Source organism: Labeo rohita, chromosome 23, assembly GCF_022985175.1.
Source record: "Labeo rohita strain BAU-BD-2019 chromosome 23, IGBB_LRoh.1.0, whole genome shotgun sequence".
NCBI lineage: Eukaryota > Metazoa > Chordata > Actinopteri > Cypriniformes > Cyprinidae > Labeo > Labeo rohita.
Window position 1 is genome coordinate 28,296,610 of NC_066891.1, and position 21,452 is coordinate 28,318,061.

The following is a 21,452-nucleotide window of genomic DNA, read 5'->3' on the forward strand; positions in this document are numbered from 1 at the left end:
ATTTTTAACCAAAGTATATTATAGACTTTTCATTAAGACCCTAAAGAATCATATCAACTTGTGGAAAATGGGCATCCAATGACCCCTTTAACATTTTCATATTGTACATAATTATCAGTGTTCAAAAGTGAAGCTCTGGCAGTGCAAATGAACAAAAAGCGGAAAGGGTAGACAATTATGTATAAAGCTCACTTCAGTTTCTCTAGTTTACACTGTGGATTCTCCAGTAGATTAGAGAGCAGCTTTGCTCCTGAGTCTTGAGGTTTGTTCCAGCTGAGATCAAACTTTCTCAGGTGTGAGGGATTTGACCACAGAGCTGTCACCAGAACAGCACATCCATCCCTTTTCTCCAATACTGCAGTTAGACTGTCTGCATAGAGGAGGAGAAAAAACATCTTTGCACTTACAGATAAGCACACATAAAAATGAAAGAGTGCATTTATTTGACACTGCATTAGTGAGTAAATCTGCTGTTGCATGAGCTACATTTCAGTGCAATTTTGCAGGCAAAAATGTCAATTTAGCTCTAGCTTAAGAACACATATTGAGAGATATGGAGATGATTTGTGCATGTATTGTATTAGTTGCCACCTCATTTAAAATAATCTGGATTCATCAACATAAGAGCAATTACAAGTGCACATCTGCTGTCACACATAAACATGAAACTGGTATGCAATTATTATTTAGTACATTAGTAGTTTTCATTGTACTTATCTGAGTGATAACATGAGGAACATGATGGTATTTGAAAAGGGATTTGACAGTTTTGTTTCACTAATATACAGCAGCATCCAGAAATATCAGCGCCTTAAAATATATATTATTCTTAAAATATGAGGAAAAATAATTGAAAGTAATTATTTGCTGTAGTAGTAAGTAGTAAGGCAAGACTTGTTTCATCAAATCATGTTTCACCGTAGTTTAAATATAGAGAGAAACACAGGCCATCACACATCCCTCATTTAGGATATATCAGGAAATGTCTTAAAAATAGTTCAACAGTTGCTCATTTAGATTATTATAGCAATAATTAAGTAGTTTAAATCAGCTGAAGATGTTGACAGTTGAACTGGAAGAGGATGTATGTCTATATTGATGCTATGAAACAGAGAGGAGAATCTTTTCAGTTCTCAGACAATTTGTAAGGTTGTATAATTGCAGATGGGTTGGGTATTGGGGTCAGAGAGTCCAAGACTATGATTAGATGCTACCTACATTGTTTGTCATAAATAAGCCTTTCAACCAACTGTCAAAATAACACACCTTACAAGTTACTAAAATTTGCCAGACTTTAGTGGCATTTTCAATGGCCAAACAAGTCCAAAATACAGCCTTTCATTAACAAACACCAGAGGTGGGTTTGACATAGACAGAAAGGTAGCCATGTAGAAAACAATATCATTCCCACTGTGAAGTATGGCAGACAACTTAAAATACATGGTATCATAGACTTCATCAATACCAGACTGGGCAGGAGCTGGTTGTTTCAGCAGGGCAATTATCCAAAGTACAACTCAACAACAAAAATGAATATTTTTTTTTTTTTTTTTACTGATCACAGCATCAAGGTTTTGCCAATAGCTTTCCTAGTCCAGGACATTTGTGATTTTTAAATTGTTCAGACTGCACTCTAGTTTACTCATCACTAAAAGGTCCTGAAAGAGGTTTGAATCAAGCATAAATCCATTTTGACAGTGCACAGTTCTGTGTTATGTTCTACAAGGTGAATGTAAAAATGAATGGCACATTATTGGTACGGTACCGTACAAGTGTGAGATGAGCGTGTTACTATAAACCTAAACTTCAATTCTAAGTGCTTGCTGCACTAATTACATGGTTAATTCTGATCACTTGTACACAGAATTTTCATAGAAGATATATAATTCAATATATAACAACTATTTAAAAAACTATAGTTATAAATATATACTATACATGTTAATATATAATAACATATACCCAGTTTCATACAGCGTATAAAAGGGCCTTAGCTTGAAAATGGTTAAAGACCCCTGGCCTGCTGTGATCTACCTGCAACTGAACAATAGTAATAATAATAATAATAATAAACACAGAAGGCTGTGTAGCCAAAACGCGTATATCTACACTTTTAATTGTTTTAATGATTTAGCCCAGTCTATTAAAGGCTTTTTTTCTACACGAGTGCCTTGGAATATTTCGTCTTTTCAGCTAATATTAAACACAATAGTTTTGTGCACTAAACCAGCTATGTTTGTCTAAAATTACTTCCAAGGGTTATACAGAACTATTGAACATTAAAAAAAGAAAACATTTTAGAACTAAAGACAAATGGAGTACTAAGTGGCAATAATTGTATAGTAAGCAAAAAATCATATTGCTATTTGAAATTGTAGAGAAGCTTTTGTGTTGTGTCAGCACTCATAATTAATGTGGTTATTACTGCAGTATTATTATATGACTTATGTATTTCTATCTAGACACAGCAGAGCTGGATCACTGGGGGCATCTGACTGAAGCCATCTGGACAGAGTTATAGAGTATTAGTTGATTATTTCTTTAAGGCAGTAGAGACCAGGACATCGACTACTTTGTAGGACAGTGTCAAACAGGTCAAGTAGATGGAGTCTAAAGTCTAAAAACAGAAAAAAGAGATGCACATAAAAAGTAAAAGACATTATTATTACATAGTTATTACAAGTTGTTCAAATATCAAAACAAACACCACACACAATAACTCCTCACTTTAAGGACTCTAGCTTGCAATTTGCTTCTTCCAGTAGATCACACAGGAGTTTTACTGAGTTTCCAGGTTTATTCAAGCTCAGATTCAGTTCTCTCAGATGTGAGGAGTTTGATCTCAGAGCTAAAGCCACAGCAGAACAACCATCCTCCCCAATACTGCAGTGACACAGCCTGCAAAGAGAGAAGAAAACCCAGTGTGATGTGGTGGCTGATGTGTAATGACACATTTTAGTTTGCTAAAAAGGCAATTAATTTTGTTTATACTACTCATACTTCAGTATGCCTCTGTTTTTTGTTACTTAATTAAACTTCATGGTAATCTCAGTTTCCTCTATTTATTAAAGGAATAGTTCACATTAGAATTGACAATTCTGCCTTCATTTACTGATCCTCATGTCGTTCCAAATCCAAATCCAAATCCACCTTGTTCATCATCGAAACACAAATTAAGATACAGTACTGTGCAAAAGTTTTAGGCCACTAGTATTTTCACCAGCTAAAAAATGGTTTAAAGTAAGTTATTTCTATATTTTGCTGAAGTGTGTCAATAAAAAATATTGGTTTACATTTCCAAACATTCTGTTTGGCATTAATTGTAATAATCTAGTGAGATTTTTGTTTGCACAAGGAATCTGACAACAGCCAGTACTCCACACTGATCTAATCTCATAATCATCCAGTCTTCCTGGAATGACATGAAGACACAGAACAAACTGAAACAGAGTAAATCCAGAAGAACTGTAGCAACGTCTCCAAGATGCTTCAAGAGACCTACCTGCAAAGCTACCTGAAAAATTTTGCGCACGTGCACCTACGGAAAAAGCTGCTGTAAACACAAAGAATGGTCACACCAAATGTTGATTTAATTTAGTTAATAGAAGGTAATTGATAAAGAAAATCTGTTTATGACAGCATCCTTGTTTTACAGCATTTTACTGTACAAGTGCCTAAAACTTTTAACAATGCTGCAGCTTTGCAGGTAGGCTTATTGAAGCATCCTGGAGACTTTGTCACAGTTCTTCTGGATTTAGTCTGTCTGAGCTTGTTCTGTTTCTTCATGTCATTCTAGACAGACTGGATGATGATGAGATCAGATCTCTGTGCAGAGCACTCGCTGTTGTCAGACTCCTTGTGCAAACAAAAATCTCACTGGATTATTACGATTAATGGCAAAATGAATGTTTGGAAATGTAATCTGACATTTCCTACTGACAGACTACAGCAAAAGACAGACTTTAAACCATTTTTTAGCTAATGAAAATACTAGTGGCCTAAGACTTTTGCACAGTACTGTATTTTCAGTGAAATCTGTCACTGAAAGTTTATTCACCCAAAACACTGACGCTTCAAAAAACTCATAAAACCTAAGCAACCCTACTTGCTTGACAAGTAAGAAACAAACTTCATTGGGTTTTGTGTGTCAAGAAAGCATGTTTGATTTTCTGTTTCTGTATGTACAGTATATGTGTTGATGAATTTTTATATATGAATAAAAGACTAAATAAAATCGGTTAATATTATGTGACCATTAAGTGATCATTAAGTTATAGCAGGAGATCAAATCAATAAAAGATATTCTGGCTATCTGTCTTCATTAGTGTAACAAATCCATCTTTCTCAGTGATTATATAACAAACAACAAATATCATCAGGTGATCATAACCAATCCACAAACTCAAGTTCAACCTTACCTGGAACAAATGGGTACAATAACACACACACACACACACAAAAAATAGATTCATAAACATTTTGCTGGGGGAAAAAAAAAAAAAGTTTACAAAAAACAAACCCAAAGGATACTCTGAAAATAAAACATCCGAAATTTAGCTTCAGATTTTTTGCCAAAAGCTGTTTTCAAGTAACCTGCCATGTTAACTTTAATGTCTATGTCCAATGATTTACGTTGAGAAAACATTGAGATCATTGAGGATCAGAAAGAGTGAACATAAATCAGCCTTTTTTAGACATGATTTTACTTCTCTGATTGCTAGGCACTTTACTGATTACAATCGTAGTACTGAACAACTTTATATGTATTGAGAAAGTGATGACTTCCCACTATGGTAGCGATATGGACGACCAAAAAAAAAAAAAAAAACTTTTACAAACAGTGGAATGAACTTTTTGAAACATCAAAGATTTGGTAAAACTCACTTTCAGTAGAGGAACAGAAATCTCTCAGATTGCATAAAAGATTGCTTTGAAAATGATAGAAAGTCACAACAATTTTCATTTTCTGGGGAAAATTAACCCTGTGTACCAAGTATATAAATGCAGCTTGTAATAGTTACGCATATATAGCTTACATTAGTTTCTCAAGTTTACACTGTGGATCCTCCAGTAGATCAGAAAGTAACTTCACTCCTGAGTCTTGAGGTTTGTTTGAGCTGAGATCAAACTCTTTTAGGTGTGAAGGGTTTGATCTTAAAGCTGAGACCAGAGCAGAACAACCTTCCTCTCCAATATTGCAATTACACAACCTGCAAAGAGACGAAACAAGAAAACAGTGTAATGGAGTGACTGATAAGTCTAAAAAGATTTTTTTTTTTTTTTACTAAAGAGGCAACTCATGTTTTTACTACTCTATTTCATGCTTCTCTTTTTGTTACTTAATTAAACTGTTATTAAGTACATGAGTGCAGCTTATGTGTTAATGTATAACGCTCACTTCAGTTTCTCTAGTTTACATTGTGGATCCTCCAGTAGATCAGAGAGCTGTTTTATTCCTGAGTCCTGAGGTTTGTTTGAGCTGAGATCAAGCTCTCTCAGGTATGAAGGGTTTGCTCTCAGAGCCAAAGACAAAGAAGCACAGCCTTCCTCATCAATACTGCAGTTAGATAGTCTGCATAAAAGAAAGAAATCTTTCACACTTACATATGAACATAAATAAGTGGAAGTAGTTGGCACTGCAGTATGTTGCTAAGAACCATGGCATTTATTTTTTGCTTTAAACTAATCCACATGGATGAAGTTACTGTTTTCAAAGTAATGCTTGCAAAAGCATTTCTGAGCTCTTCTGTGACCCTGGGACCTTGTTAGGAAACAAGCTTAAGGTAAAATTCAGAAAGAGCAAAAATGTATATTTACTCATTAACGTGACATCTTGGACATCTGTTAAGTAGTTCCAATTTTATATTTTATTTTTATATTTAACATGTCTTTAATACAAATCTGTGCAACAACCTGATGCACATCCGAGTCTGACAAATCCAAATACTGAAAAAAGTTAAAGCTTGTTTTGTCAGTTGTGTAAAAATAAGAACAAATACACCTCAGTATGCACCGGTTTTGACATAAAAATTATCATGTAGGTATAACATAAGAAATATGGTATTTGATTTCATTTTATAAAAGTATAGCCACCCAACTTTTATGCAAGCTAACTATACTGTTACTCTTTTGTATAACTGGTACACTCACTGTAGTATCTCCAGTTTACAGTATGGATCCTTCAGTAGATCAGAGAGCACCTTCACTCCTAAGTCTCCTGGTTTATTCCTACTCAGATCTAGTTCTCTCAGGTATGACGGGTTTGATCTCAGAGCTAACACCAGAAGAGCAAACCCTTCTTCTTTAATGCTGCTCTTAGACAACCTGAAGAGAGAAAACATTTTACCTACACAGTATGATGTGTCTAGTGCCACAGTTTTAGCCAAATTAACCTTTAAAATATTTTTTTTTTTTTTGTCCAAACCACATTTTAAAACTTGGCTCACAGTAACCAATGCTTGTGCATCAATTGTTAACAATTACAGAAAAAATGGGAATATCAAAAACTTACTGTCATTTCTCCAGTTTACAGTTTTGATCTTCAAGTAGATGACAGAGCATCTTTACTCCTGCATTTTCTGGTTTATTCATACCCAGGTTTAGTTCTCTTAGGTGTGAGGGGTTTGATGTTAGAGCGGAAGCTACAGCAGCACAACCTTCCTCTCCAATGCTGCAGTTAGAAAGACTGCAGAAACAAATACATAAAAACTATTCACACTGGCATGTCAACAAACACAAAAACATTATGGATGGATGAAGATTAACAAAATGTAATGATTAACATATTTTTGTTGAGTTTATATGACAATAAAATAATAAAATTATTAGAATAAATTGTTAAACTAATCTTATAGCAATATACATTTTGCAAACAACAGACATATGTTTTGCAAAAACATACAGAACATTATGTTTATGTTTTAAACAAGTGATAATCTAACCTATGGAATAACAGAGAATGCACATATATAAAATTAATACCATATATGTTTTTTTTCTTCTCAGGTAAATGTATCTTTGAGGGATGATTAGATGATAAAACATTAGATTAGACTGAACTGAAATCTGAAAGGCATCTAAGAATTTTCATATGGCTAGAGGCTGATCGATAGAGACTAATATAGACCATTTCGTCAGATGTAAACATACTGGTCCCGATACACTTCCTGTTTCTTTTTTTAAAACTTTACACAGACATCACAAAAAAAAAAATACAACCAACATAACATTTGACTGGATGAAAATGTTACATTAGCACCTTTAAGATGTATTTGTATATGTGAAATAAAAAATAAAAATAAAAAACAAAAAAACAGGAAGTGCTTCTGGACCAGTATTGTTTACATCTAGCGAAATGGTCTATAACAGTCCATGTCAGGGATTCTAAATTCTGGCCCACAAGGTCCACTTTCCTCCAGAGGAAATCCAGAGATTTGCAGGAAAACTGGCCTACCAGTAACTTTCTAGTAATCCTGAAGATCTTTATGAGCTTGTTTAGGTATGTTTGATTAAAATTGGAGTTAAACTCTGTAGGGGAGACTTTCAGGGCAAGAGTTGAGAACCCCTGGTGCATATGGAAATGACACTCACTATAGTTTTTCCAGTTTGCATTGTGGATCCTCCAGTAGCTCAGAAAGCAGATTTAATCCCTGGTCTCCTAGTGTATTGTCACTGAGATTCAGTTTTCTCAGGTGCGAGAGATTTGTCCTCAGAGCTGAAGCCAAAGCAGTACAACCACCCTGTGTAATCCAGCAGTTTGACAACCTGCAAAGACAATGTCTAATATCACTCTTCCTAGCTAGCTAAATTATGTTGTTTTGCTCTTATGTACCCCTCTAGAATGTCCAATTCAATTAACATTAGACATTTTGGGTGTTGATACACATTCAGTATGCTGTATAACTACAAAATGTTAGATAGCATACTGTAATGTCTCCAGTTTGCATTGTGGATTCTTTAGTCCAGCACAGAGCAGCTTCACTCCTGAATCTTGTAGGTTGTTGTTGCTCATGTCTAGCTCCACCAGACTTGATGACTTTGAACCAATGACTGAAGCCAGTGCTGAACAGCTCTTCAATGTCAGATTTGAATCACACAGCCTGGGAGAGAAATGGAAGTATTTCATTTTAACAACAATGTTAATAATGTGGCATGTGTTTGTATGTCACTAATGGGCTATACAGCTATTTCATCAAAGTTGTCACTGCATCTCATCTTCCTTATTCTTTTGCCTCCTCTTTTTATCATCTACTTTAACTTCCCTATTCCTTTCCTTGTTGTGCCTATAATCTCATCTTATATAAAGTATCCTATAGTCTTTTTGCCTTTGGCTTACAGGTTTGAGTGATGCTTTATTGTCCTATTAATTTATCTTAACATATATATATAAATATATATATATATATATATATATGAAGAGTTCATAAGCGAAACCCCCTAAAAGCCATCTCCGTCAAAAATGAGATAACGATACTGAGTGAATGCTTTTGACACATATTATACGTCCATCAAATACTTTCACTTCAAACTCCCTAAAATCCCAGCCTCAGCCCAATCAGAAATACCAGTACTTACATAGAAACCTATACATCTGAGCCTGATAAAAATGCATATTTTAAAGAAAGATGTCAGATGGATTTAGAGGCTTTTGCATCTGAACTCTGCATATGTATTCAAATAAAATAAATACATAATACATTACATTACATAACATATGACATTCATACACTGTGCCTTAAATACACCTTATCTAAAATGAGCATGTTTTTTAATTTATGAATTAAAATTCTTTTTTTTTTTTTGGGGGGGGATAAAACGCTAATCAGCGTTTTCAGGAATTGTTGAAAATCACAGGCAGGTGTGTTGAAGCAGGCTGGACACACAATATCAACAAAACATAATGCTTTTGCAAAACAAAGAAAATAAACAGGGTGCGCATTCAGCAGTCTCAGTCTCCACATGTATTTTTTTTAAATGCATCATTGAAATGAACTAAAACTCAGCAAATACATGACACACACACAAGAGATATTTCTATAGAAAGCTTGATATTTTTATTTTTAGGTGAAGCCCCTCTTGGCGAAAACAAATATTCTCTGATGAAGTAATCCGTATGAAACCAACACGATGTTCAGTCTCTCCCATCTGCTTGATTATTTTTAATTAGATCATGCCCACGAGCTGCCTTCACTTTTCATAGTGTAATCGCTTTCATAGTACAATATAAACTATAATTCATTCTATAGCAAGTGAAACATTATGAAGTATGATTCATTTCATTGCATCAAAATGTCTCACGACTCCAGGATGTTTTTTTACATTCATGTTGCTTACATATTATTGTAACCCAGTTTGTGCTGATTACAGTGTAACCAGACTTTAGCCATGGATATGTTTTTAAGATACTGAAAAAAAGCACAAATATCAGGGCATGTCAAAACTTCTCCAGGGCCCCAAAACTCCCTCAGACCCCAGAGGGTTAATTATGGTGTACATGCATTGAAGGTGTAATAAAAATATAGAATTTTTAAATTTATGGTTACACCACACATTTTTTTAAAGAGTCAATAAATGTAGACTTTCTTTGAAAATGGTTTCAACGTTTTTCCAAAACATATGAAACCATCATGAATACAAAGAATATAATTCTAAGACTGTTGATTTATTATTTATTTTTATTATTATTTATTATTAACTAGATCTTTTTTTTTAAGATTTCTTTTACAGATATACAATACAAATACTCACTCAGCTTTTGTAGAAGCTTTGACCACTGGCAGAAGTCTCAGAAGACATTCTTCTGATTGATCATATTTACTGAGTTTAAACTCATCTAGCTCCTCTTCTGAGTTCAGCAACACAAACCCCAGAGCCGACCACTGAGCAGGAGAGAGTTTGACTCCAGAGAGACCACTAGGACCTGTTTCCTTCAGATATGCTTGGACTTCCTGCACTAGAGAATGATCATTCAGTTCATTCAGACAATGAAACAGATTGATGGATTTTTCTGGAGAGGGATTACCCTTGATTTTTTCCTTGAGATATTTAATGATTTTTTGTTTGTTTATTAGGCATATATTTTCTGTATGTGTCAGTAGGCCTTGTAAGAGACGTTGATTTGACTCCAATGAGAGGCCCAGAAGGAAGCGAAGGTAAAGGTCCAGGTGTCCATTCTCGCTCTGCAAGGCTCTGTCCACTTCTCTTTTTAGCAAATCAGTCACTGTGGAGCTAAACAGTTTAAAATGCTTGGTAGGTTTTAGGATTAGGGAAAGAAATTTGAATAAAGCAGCTAGAAACTCCTGAAAGCTGAGATGAACAAAGCTGTACACCTTTCCCAGGTACAGTCCAAACTCCTCTCTGAAGATCTGGGTGCACAGTCCTGAATACACTGACACTTCTTTGACATCAATGCCACATTCTCTGAAATCTTCCTCATAAAAGATCAGGTTGCCTTTTTCTAGTTGTTGAAAAGCAAGTTTTCCCAGGGAAAATATGGTTTCTGTTGTCTGCTGAAGGTCTGCTTCAGTGTTCCCTTGGTACTTGTGGCTTCTTTGTTGGATCTGATAGATCAGAAAGTGTGTGAACATTTGAGTGAGAGTCTTTGGGATTGTTGCATTCTCTGCTTCACTCAACATCCTCTCTAGAACAGTGGCTGAAATCCAGCAGAACACTGGGATGTGACACATGATGTAGAGGCTCCTTGATGATTTGACATGTGTGATGATTATACTGGCCAGACTCTGATCACTTATTCTCTTCCTGAAATACTCATCCTTCTGAGGGTCATTGAACCCTCGTACTTCTGTGACCTGGTCAACACACTCAGGAGGGATCTGACTGGCTGCTGCTGGTCGAGAGGTTATCCAAAGGAGAGCTGATGGAAGCAGATTCCCCTTGATGAGGTTTGTGAGGAGAACATCCACTGAGGCTGATTCAGTTACATCACACAAAATATCATTGTTCTGAAAATCAAGAGGAAGTCTGCACTCATCCAGGCCATCAAATATAAACATGATTTTATAGTCATCACAATTTGGTAATCTTAACTCTGTGAAAAACTGATGTAGAAGCTCCATCAGGCTAATGTTCTTCTCCTTCATCAAATTGAGCTCTCTGAAAGGAAGTGGAAATATGAAGTGGACGTTCTGATTGTCTTTTCCCTCTGCCCAATCCAGAATAAACTTCTGCACAGCTATTGTTTTTCCAATTCCAGCAACTCCTTTAGTCAGTACAGTTCTGATGGGCTTGTTCTGTCCAGGTAAGACTTTAAAAATGTCATTGCATTTAATTGGTGCTTCCGGTGTCTCTGGTGTCCAGGATGTTGTCTCAATCTGTCTCACCTCATGTTGAATACTGAACTCTCTATTCTCTCCTGTGATGTAAAGCTCAGTGTAGATCTCATGCAGAAGAGTTGTTTTTCCTTGCAGTGAAATTCCTTCATGAATTCTATAAAATTTTGCCCTCAGGCTGGATTTTAGTACTTGATGACTCATGGGGGTCAGTTCTGGTAGACAGAAGGACATTCAGGTATGTTTGGCAAAACATCATGTACACCTAATTTTCATTAACGTGTATGCATTTTATCCAAGTGACTAACATTGATTTCAAGGTACATATTTGATCAGTTCTTCAATTTCCTGCAAATTTAATCTATGACCTTACCACTGTTAATGCCGTAATGTAATATTTGAGGTACAGGAATGCCGATTTACTAAAGATGTTCTTATATCAACCCTTGTCATTTTAGTTGTGTTAAAGCATGTTATCAGTGAAAATAGATGAAAATATTCTCTCAAAGACAGAGGTCTCAAACTCAATTCCATAAGCATAATTTACGGGTGGGACATGTCCCCACCACTTTTTGCCATGGTCAATATTGTCCCCATTACTTTTGTGAAACATCTTGCGGCAAGGACGTACCTGATGCAGCTGAAACATATATAACATTGGTTTCTGTTAAATAAGCTGCGATCTAGCCCTGGAATCTGTTGTTTTTAAAATCATGTTGAATGTTCGCTGCAACATTTTTAGTAACAGAATTTTCTCTTGTTGCACTTGCACACCAGCACTTTAACCTATTGCTTAAACATTGCGGAGACTATCTATTCATTCAAAACAAAGCACAAATTGTGTCCCTGCTCTGCATATACGATTGCTGATGATTTTAATAAGGGGGAAAAATAGATGGTGGATTAGAACCAAAAACCCCCTACAGGCCTAATGCAAATTCTTCCACTAGACTGTTTGAATGTTTAATGCATATCCATGCATTTATTCACAGATGTTACAAATTCTGGGCCTAATACTGTCCTATAATAATAAAGGCAAAAAGGCCAAAAAAAAAAAAAAAAAACTTTTTAAAACAAAGATACTCCACTGGCCGCATCTCTGCAGAATTTAGTTCCAACAAGTTCCAACTCCTGCCCGCTTGAAAGATTCTAGTAATCCTGAAGACCTGGATTAGCTGAATCAGGTGTGTTTGATTAGGGTTTCAGAGAGCTGTGGCCCTCCAGGAATTGAGTTTGAGACGACTGCTCAAAGAAATCTATCAAGCCTGAAAAGCACTTGAGAAAATGTCATATCACAGAAGAAAAATTGGTTTTGAATAGGATTTCATGCTGCCTTTAAGGTAAAATGGATGTACTTGTTATATTTCCCAGAGATCTTACTGGTCTGTAATGTGTTGGCAATGTCTGTCTGATTCATCTTCCTCAGAACGTGCAGTGTGATCTCCAGAACCGCATCTCTGACATTGGTCTGACCTTCATCATCCTCTTCCTCTCTTTCAGAGCATTGTGGGTAATCTGGGCTCAGCAGTTTCTTAAACTTCTTTAGTTCATTTTTAACCAGAGAAATGGCTGTGCGCTTAAGCATCTGAAAGCATTGTTTAAGGAACAATATCACATGAATCACATGAATTTAGTCATGTGGTTGTGTTAATGACCCAAATATATGTACACCCACACACAGTAACCACAATATAAGCAAACAAATAACCATCATAAAACAGACAAATACACACCTTGAAGACTGCATTCTGGTATTTTTTACTTGAGGAGTAAGGTCCATCCTTATTGTCGCTGTAGTTAATCAGAAATAGTTTATTAATATTTACATTGCCTGTTAATAACTTTTCTTTTAATGTTCTACTATGTACTGTCTTTACAGTTGCCCTGTATTTATATATCTATAATCTATTCAGCAGATTACTTATAATCTATACACGCTTTACAACTGGCATTACTGTGCATTTTAAATCCAGATTTCCCTCTGTAAAAAATCAGGATATAAAAGTGACGTGATTATTTGATGCGTAACCTCTACATAGTACTTTTCATAGCTCAATTCAAATACTCATCACATTTGGTTGGATGTAAACCTGTTAATAACTTGTTAGATGTGTTAAATGGTGATACTGACCTTTTCTCAGCAAAAGAGTGTCTTTCTTTGAAATTAACATCAGGATTCCTTGACTGGTCACTCTTCAAAGACACACCGCTGCGGTCAGATTGGGATGGTCTTTTCTGAATTGAACTGGTATAGAAAGAAAAAAAAGTCAGATTACGAAAGTCTTTAATTGTTGAGTCTGAAATAAGTATCCAAATACCATCTAGTACCATCTGAATATATTACTTCACTGTACATGTATCATCCAGTATTCTAACCTCTTTGAAGTTTTTGTTTTATGTTTCAGTGAAAGCCTAAATCTGGAGGTCATGTTTTCTTGTTAACGGGTCTTAATGCCTGCAAACACATATAATCATTGTGTAAGAATTAGTCACACAAACGATTTACAAAATGAACAGTTAATCAGTATACCTACAATGTCAAACTCACCTCTGCTTCAAAAGTCCTCAGCAGAAAACAACACATTTGTGTTTAGACTGAGTTTGCAAGTTGTTCAGTGTCCACACCAAGTAGATTCATTCCTCTAAACTACTTTTGGTTGATCACGGGGAAAAAAATATCTACCTTCACTTTCATTTCTGCATAAAAATAATTTGACCTCATGGAGAAGGAAGTTCAGAACAACCATTAAAGAGTTTACTCAAGTTTTAAAGTCCATAGTGGACACCTACTTTTTATTTCTAACCAGCAATAAGATGAATGAATATCGAAGTCTTTAAAGAAAAGTTGTTATACTTCTAACATGAAAAACTGCTTTGGTAAGATTAGTTTACTAAAAAATCTCATGATCTTCATACTTAATCATGTGGTTCAACTCATTTATTCTTTCCCTTTCACTCTTACCGCTAACTTCCTCTGTTCACTCTTATTCTCAGTATATCTTCTCCATTCTATGTGGCTATCTGTTAATCACACTTCATTATATAATTTGTGAGATAGTCTTTTGATCAGTCAGTGCAGTATTTATGTGGCAATAAGAATCTCCTTAGGATGAAATGTTTCAGACTAAATGAAAAGTAAGCAGGACCATGGAATTGAAGGGGTTTATTTGCAAAAATGTTGGGCTCGGCCAAGTAACAAGACCAACACTCTAGCAATATTACAATATTAATTAAAAAATTTTAATCCAACAATTTTAGTCCAACATTAATTGTCTTCTACTATTTAAAATTTTCCCATCATCCAACTCTGTTTGTCTTTAAGGGTTCATTGCTCTTAGTTTTGTTTGCTTGTTTTAGTTAGCATGAACATGAGACTGTTAAGCTTCTAGTTTAATGGTCAAAAAAGGTCTTACCACTGATGTCATCTGATGCACTCAGCTTTGTAACTGCTTTAAGAAGCAAGATGGCGCAAATTAGCTAACTTTTTTTTCTGTTGTCCCAACAAATGGTTTTTTTAGGTAAAGTGGGCCATACCTGATAAATATGCATCTTAATTAGAACTTAGATAAGCATCTGGCTTATTAAGAAACATTATAAATTCAAATTTAACAAAGCCAAATAACATGTAGGCTATGATTCATATATTCATATATATTTGGATTTAAGATTTAAAATGATCTGAACTGCATGTGCAAGTTTAATGTTAAGCATTTCTTTATAATGGTCTTCAGTGGGAAACACAACATGAAACTTTGTGTAGGTGTTTATAATAATAATAATAATAATCTAGTATACTGTTTTGGTCCTTTAATATCAGTCTTAATACATTAAGCCTCATTAGATGTTTTCTTAATAATATTTTTCTATGGTAATATATTTAATGTGCAATAATTCTGACTTAAATATACATTAAGCAATGTTAGATATAGATTTTATTGGGCGTTAAATGTACACTTAAAATTCTACATACAGAATAATACAAGTTGTATTTTTATGAAAGAAGTAAATGAAAAGGGACTGTTAAAAAAGGGACAGGGTATAAAAGTAATATAACTTTTATTATCCCAATAAATTAATGCGCGTGTGTTTTTAGTCTGCGCTTTTGTTTGCTGTTGTTACTGTAGGCTGGGCTTTTATTTTAACCCTGTTGCACATAATGTACAGTATAGCACAGCCTACATACATAAATCCACTATATTTTTCTTCTTAACTGTCTATTCATATGTTGTTTTGATGACAACACTGGGCAGGATATAATAACTTGTAGTAAAAGAATAATAATACTAATATATTTTTTATTAGACTGAAAAAGATATAACTGACAGAGTAATAGATCATCAAAACAATTGCTATAGGTTTAATTTCCTGATTTTTCATATTTCTATTTTTATTATTTGTTCTATTGTCCCGTTCTATTTTTTACACTCTGCAGTACAGTGACTTTTATCACACCTCAACATACAATATTTTAGTTACTGTTCTGATCATAAAAAACTTAAGTTTAAAGTGATTTGCATTCTTCATGTCTAACAGCACCTACTGGACTTACTTGACTACTAAGATTTATTCTGGTTTTTCTTTTTTTCTTGGTCCTTTCTCTATCTTGTCTTGCCTAGTTTACACTCTGTTCTTGTCTTCCCCTTCCCATATTATGCCTATTTACACACTGTCACATTTTTCCTCACTTTCTCTACTTCAAATTGCGTTAAAAGCATCTCTAGTTACTATGGTAACCTTGGTTCCCTGAGAGTGGGAACGAGACATCGCAGAGCTTTATCCGCTATGGGAACTCCTTTGCTTCCAACCTTTCCTGATGTCCTATTGGGTCCTGCCAGTCTAACTGACTGGCCAATTGTTGCGAAGTATGCAAATCGCATGCAAATACTGACGAGCTTGAGAGGCAGTATAAAATGCGGTGCACGCGACAAATACATCAGAATATGATACTTAACGCCGCTTTGCTGGTCGAACAGTGAACAAGGCGACCTCCACGTTGTTTCGTTCCCACTCTCAGGGAACCAAGGTTACCATAGTAACCGGAGACGTTTCCTTTCGAGCTTTCACGAGACATCGCAGAGCTTTCTCCGCTATGGGAATGATATTCAATCCCACCGTGAGAGAGGCTACGAGTGTCACAGTTATGTCTGTTTATGTCTCTGGTTTCTCCCATTGTCTCCCCCCGTCGATCTGTCTGTTTTGGTTTAACCCTCATTATCGTCATCCCCTACACCTGTGATTGTAATTAGTCTCACCCTTTATAAGTCTGCTTGTTTTCTGAGTTCTCTGTCAGTCCTTAACGTTATTTCTAAGTGTGTGGATGTACCGTTGTGTTCCTGCCTGTTCCTGCCTGATTCCTATGAAGATTTATATTAAAGTGTTTGCTTGTATTGTATCTCGTTTCATGTCTCGTCCGTCCAGCACGACACGTAACAGAAGGACCGACCAAAACAGTTTTTCCCCGGCGTTTCCCTGCTTTATTTTTCAGTTTTTTACTCAGTGTTTATTTTTCGTTACTTTGTTATGGATAACCCCGCCGTCCTCCTCCTTCTCCTGGAGCAGGGGAATCGCTCTCTTGTGGACCACACTAGAGACTTCGTCCACCTCGTACCACTCACACACTACCCAGACAGCAGCCTTTGCACATTCTACCATGCAGGACTGAACATCGCCACCAAAGCGCAGCTGTCCAGGGAGGGTCCACGAGAGAGCTTCGCCGACTACATAGAGTGGGTGCTGGTGTCCTGTAGATCTTCGTTGACCGCGGAGGATGACACCAGCCCCACTCAAGACCCAGAGCCCAGCCAACCAGCACCCCGACACGCGGAGTTTGAGCCCAAGCCCACCGCGGATGACGAGCCAGAGCCACGAGCGACAGAGTCAAAGATCACCACAGAGCCAGAGTCCTACACGTCCGATCAGGTGCGAGAGCCGGCTACAACTACCACGACGGGGGAGTGCAAGATGGAGCAAGTGAGGGCTATGGAAAGCCCTGTCCACTGCACCACTGCTGGGGGTGAGCTGGAGAACTACTCTGGGGATTTAATTGACTTTTCTACAGAAGTTCTAGAAAATAACTCTGGGGATTTAATAGACTTCTTTACGGAAATATCTACCTGTCACGTTATACCTGCCTGTATGGAATCCCCACCCACCCTCCCTCTTCTGCCTATGTCAACATCTGTCTGCTCACCGCTGTCCCCTGACAGCCCCTCTGCTCACCCTCAGTCTTCCACCTGTGCAGTGGGCTCGCCGCGGGTCTGCCAGCTTCCATCGGCGTCAGGGCTGGAGGATCCCTCATCTCCGCCTCCAGCCTCAGAGTCCAGAACTCTGCCTCGGCCCTCCGACCCTGCGGCTCCACCACGGCTCCACCACGGCTCTCAGCGCCCTTGTCTCCATCGTCGCCCATCGGTCCACCAGCTCCACCGGGCTCCCTCGTCTTTTCGGCTCCGCCCTGGTCGGTCGTCGTCCCTCCGTCACCTCAGGACTCTGTTCCTCCGGCTGCGCCTCGTCACTCCATCCCACCGGCTCCTAAGGTCTCCCCCCTCCCTCCGGCACAGCCTCCATCCTCTGTCGCTCCGGCTCAGCCGCGGACCTCCGGATCTCCGCCTACGCCTTGGTCGCCAGAGCCTAGGGCTCCGCCTTGGCCCTCCGGATCCTCGGTGTCGCCCTGGATCTTCGGCTCTCCGTCTCCGCCTCGGGCTCCTCCGCCAGCGGCTCTGCCTCCATCGGTCGGCCCCCTGGAGTCGTCAGCCCTTCCTCCACCATGGCTCCTCCCTCCGTCGGCTCCACCGTGGGTCGACATCATGGCTGTGGTCTGGGTCTCTCTCTGCTTCTCCTGCTCCGGGTCCCTCCTGTTTCCTCCTTGGCTCCTTCCACCTTCGTCACCCCCCTGGACTATGTTATGTTTATTTGAACTGTCTGTCCGGCCATGGCCTCCTGAACCGCCTACCTACCCTTCTTTTTCGTTTTTTTTCGATGTTATACGGCGCGAGACGCTCCAATTCGGAGGGGGGCGTAATGTCACAGTTATGTCTGTTTATGTCTTTGGTTTCTCCCATTGTCTCCCCCCGTCGATCTGTCTGTTTTGGTTTAACCCTCATTATCGTCATCCCCTACACCTGTGATTGTAGTTAGTCTCACCCTTTATAAGTCTGCTTGTTTTCTGAGTTCTCTGTCGGTCCTTAACGTTATTTCTAAGTGTGTGGATGTACCGTTGTGTTTCTGCCTGTTCCTGCCTGATTCCTATGAAGATTTATATTAAAGTGTTTGCTTGTATTGTATCTCGTTTCACGTCTCGTCCGTCCAGCATGACACGTAACAACGAGCAGCCTGTACAATACCAAGCTGACCCGAAAAATGCTGAAGGGAGGGACGGAAAAGGGGCCGATCGTGAAATTTGCGTCTATTTCTTTTTTAATTAGGAGGTTGACTGTTTCAGGTTCGGCGTGGAGAGTGGGGCAGATGAAGTTTTGGGAGGGGAGACTTTGGACACAGGGGTGGAAGCCATGTGAGAGAACTGAAAGAACATAATCTGTAAATTGAGAGTCAGGGTGATGAAGCAATTCTGCAGTCAAATGAGAAAGATTTACAGGAGTCGATAAATATTGCTTAGAATTTTTATTTGCAGCTTTTTGGATGGGGCAAATCAGACGGGCATGAGCACCGCCACAAAAATTGCAAACGTGCATGTAACGGCATCGTTGTCTTGTGTATATGCCGCTATTAAAGCAGGCGCAGACCTGGCTGCTGGAGGACGATGGGCGGCGGCGAAATGTGGGAGTGGCTGGGGTATCCATAAGGCGCGGGACATAGGATTGGTGGATTCAGGCTGGGATGATTCGGGGCAGGGAGGAATGCATGGATTGATGAAAGGGCAGCTGATGGTGGAGTGGGACAATGAACGGCAGACTGCGCAAGAGATGTTGCGGCAGCCCAGGAACACTCTGCTGTGGAGTTCGGTGTCCAGAGCCCCCCAATAAGGGCACTGGTTCCACTGAGCTACCCGGATGGCGTATTTAGCGGCAAACAATTTACATGATAAATTTGTATGATAACGTGAGTTTGGCGACCATTTTAGACAGACGCTGAGCTTGCGTCTCCTGTGGGGAAAGGCGCTCCCGTCGGTGGGAGCGAGCTTGTGCTACCGCGGTGGCTTGTAGGGGCGATGGCCGGCTCTCTGCTGGCATGAGCAGCGAGCTGCCGTTCGGTTGATTGTTGACTACAGCATTCAGGGCGCGGCCCAGGCTTGCTGACAGTCTTCTGCTGCGTCCCGACGGCTGGGAACCCATCCTAGAAGGAATGGTGATTCACTTGGACCGTGAGTAGGGAACGCTACGGCCCGTGCCCGGGGGCCTGGAGGCAGGAGTGGAGTTTGGAAGTTCCCCTGCTTGGAGAGAAGCATAGAGATCGAGGAGATCCACTTTTGTTGATCGGCACGGGATGATGACGCTGGAGCTGGCGCCTGGCGGAGTCCTGCTATGATCCGTTTCCCTGTGGCTGGGGCGGAGTAGAGGTCTCATGCATAGGAAGACGCTGGAAAAGGTGGCTGACGCCTGGATGGTGATGCCGTGATTCAGCCTCTAGAAGTATAAGCAGTGGCAGGGTGGGAAGGCCTGTGGCCCCACGATGCAGCCGCAGGCTCGATTGTTGAATCCTGCGGAGAGCTGGTGGCCCGTAGGTGTAAAAGCGGGAAACTCCGTATGATAACACGAGTTCAGCAACTATCTTAGATAGACGCTGCGCTCACGTCTCCTGTGGGGAAAGGTGGCACAGATGACTTCTGTGTACTGGGTGAAGGCGATGGTGAATTCGGCAAATGACAATATACGTGACAGGTTGTGCGCTGTATTTTTAAGGGTGAAAATTCGCCGCAGTTGATTTGGCGATCGGCTGGTGAAGGTGGAATTGGGGACAAAAGGGAAAAAAAGATTCATGTCCGCACCTGCCAGAATCTGGGTCCTGATGGAGTTGGGAATGGGGGGTGGTTCCAGCGCTAGGGCATTAGAGGGGGACTGGTAGGGATGTGTCTGAGGTTAGTGAGAAGGGAGAGTGGGTTTGGGGAGGAGGGAAGGTGGCTGCCGGAACTGCTAGCGGAGGCGTGCTCACACTGCGGACGGTTCCTGGGGTGGAGGAAAGAGAAGGGAAGAGAGGGGAAATGGCGGGCATCGGAGCCTGGGTCATTAGCGGAGGCATGCCCACGCTAGAGACTACTCGTGGGGCAGAGTGGGCGCTGGTGCTTGTGCCATTAGCAGAGGTATACTTGCGCTAGAACTGGACGGCGGTGCTGTGGGACATGGGTAGGGGAGGGGGTTGGGAGAATGGTGTGACAAGAGCTGCGAACGGGACTTTCATCAAGACAATCATCAAAAGTTGACAAACAGATCACTGTAGTGAGATCAAACCAACCTGCAAAGTATTTGTAGGCCGAGTCTTTCAGCAGATCTCCACAGCCGAAGTCCAGCAGCTTGATGTCATGCGACTCCGTGGAGATCAGCAGGTTCTCTGGTTTGATGTTCCGGTGCAGGACTCCGCGGCTCTTGCAGTGTTTCAGAGCGCTAATCACCTGCAGCAGGACTTTCTTAGCCAGACTCTCATCTAGATGTCCATTCTCCTCACAGAAACTTTGGAGATCTTGGCAAGGAACTGGACGCTCCAGGATCATGGTGAAGCGTCTGCGATGGTCAAACCACTCCAGCAACTGCAGGACATTGGGGCAGGCAGGAGCTGAACTGACCAGGGTCATCAATGCCACCTCCAGCAGCAGCCGACCATGGCCTTCCTGCAGTGACAAATGATCCATTATATCCAGATCTGAACGCAGAGACAGAGACAGAACAACAGATTCACACTCAACTTACAACTTTCAGCGTCTCAGGCGTCCTGCCTTTAGAAATGTACTTGATGGCAACCTGTAAACAGATAAAGTGCAGTAAATCACACTGACGGATGACATCCACTGATATCAAAAGTTCTAAAAAGTGAACAAAATGTCTTACTGGCAGTCCATCACGAATCCACCTCGCCCCAGCAATGGGCCCTTCGCATACGCTTCTGAAACACACAAGATCACAAAAAACATGTTACGGTCTCTAAACCTGTAAAACAATGCAACTACAAGATTTTCTATTCATAACTGAGTCATAACATCTTTAACATCAGGCTATT

At 39.5% G+C, this 21,452-nt stretch overlaps 1 protein-coding gene and 1 pseudogene across 1 annotated transcript in view; both read right to left on the bottom strand.

Annotated features, from left to right (window-relative positions):
* Window positions 1-463: 463 nt before the first annotated feature.
* LOC127155322 (NACHT, LRR and PYD domains-containing protein 3-like) lies at window positions 464-13,951 on the bottom strand (annotated as a pseudogene).
* A 5,643-nt stretch (window positions 13,952-19,594) lies between these two features.
* The window catches only part of LOC127154400 (uncharacterized), a 4,532-nt gene continuing 2,674 nt past the window's right edge, over window positions 19,595-21,452 (bottom strand). Inside the window, exons 2-4 of the mRNA XM_051095895.1 lie at window positions 21,146-21,258; window positions 20,548-21,066; window positions 19,595-19,867 (exon numbers count right to left, since the gene is read on the bottom strand). Of these exons, the coding sequence (XP_050951852.1) occupies window positions 19,595-19,867; window positions 20,548-21,066; window positions 21,146-21,258 (905 nt within the window). The remainder of the gene's footprint in view (window positions 19,868-20,547; window positions 21,067-21,145; window positions 21,259-21,452) is intronic.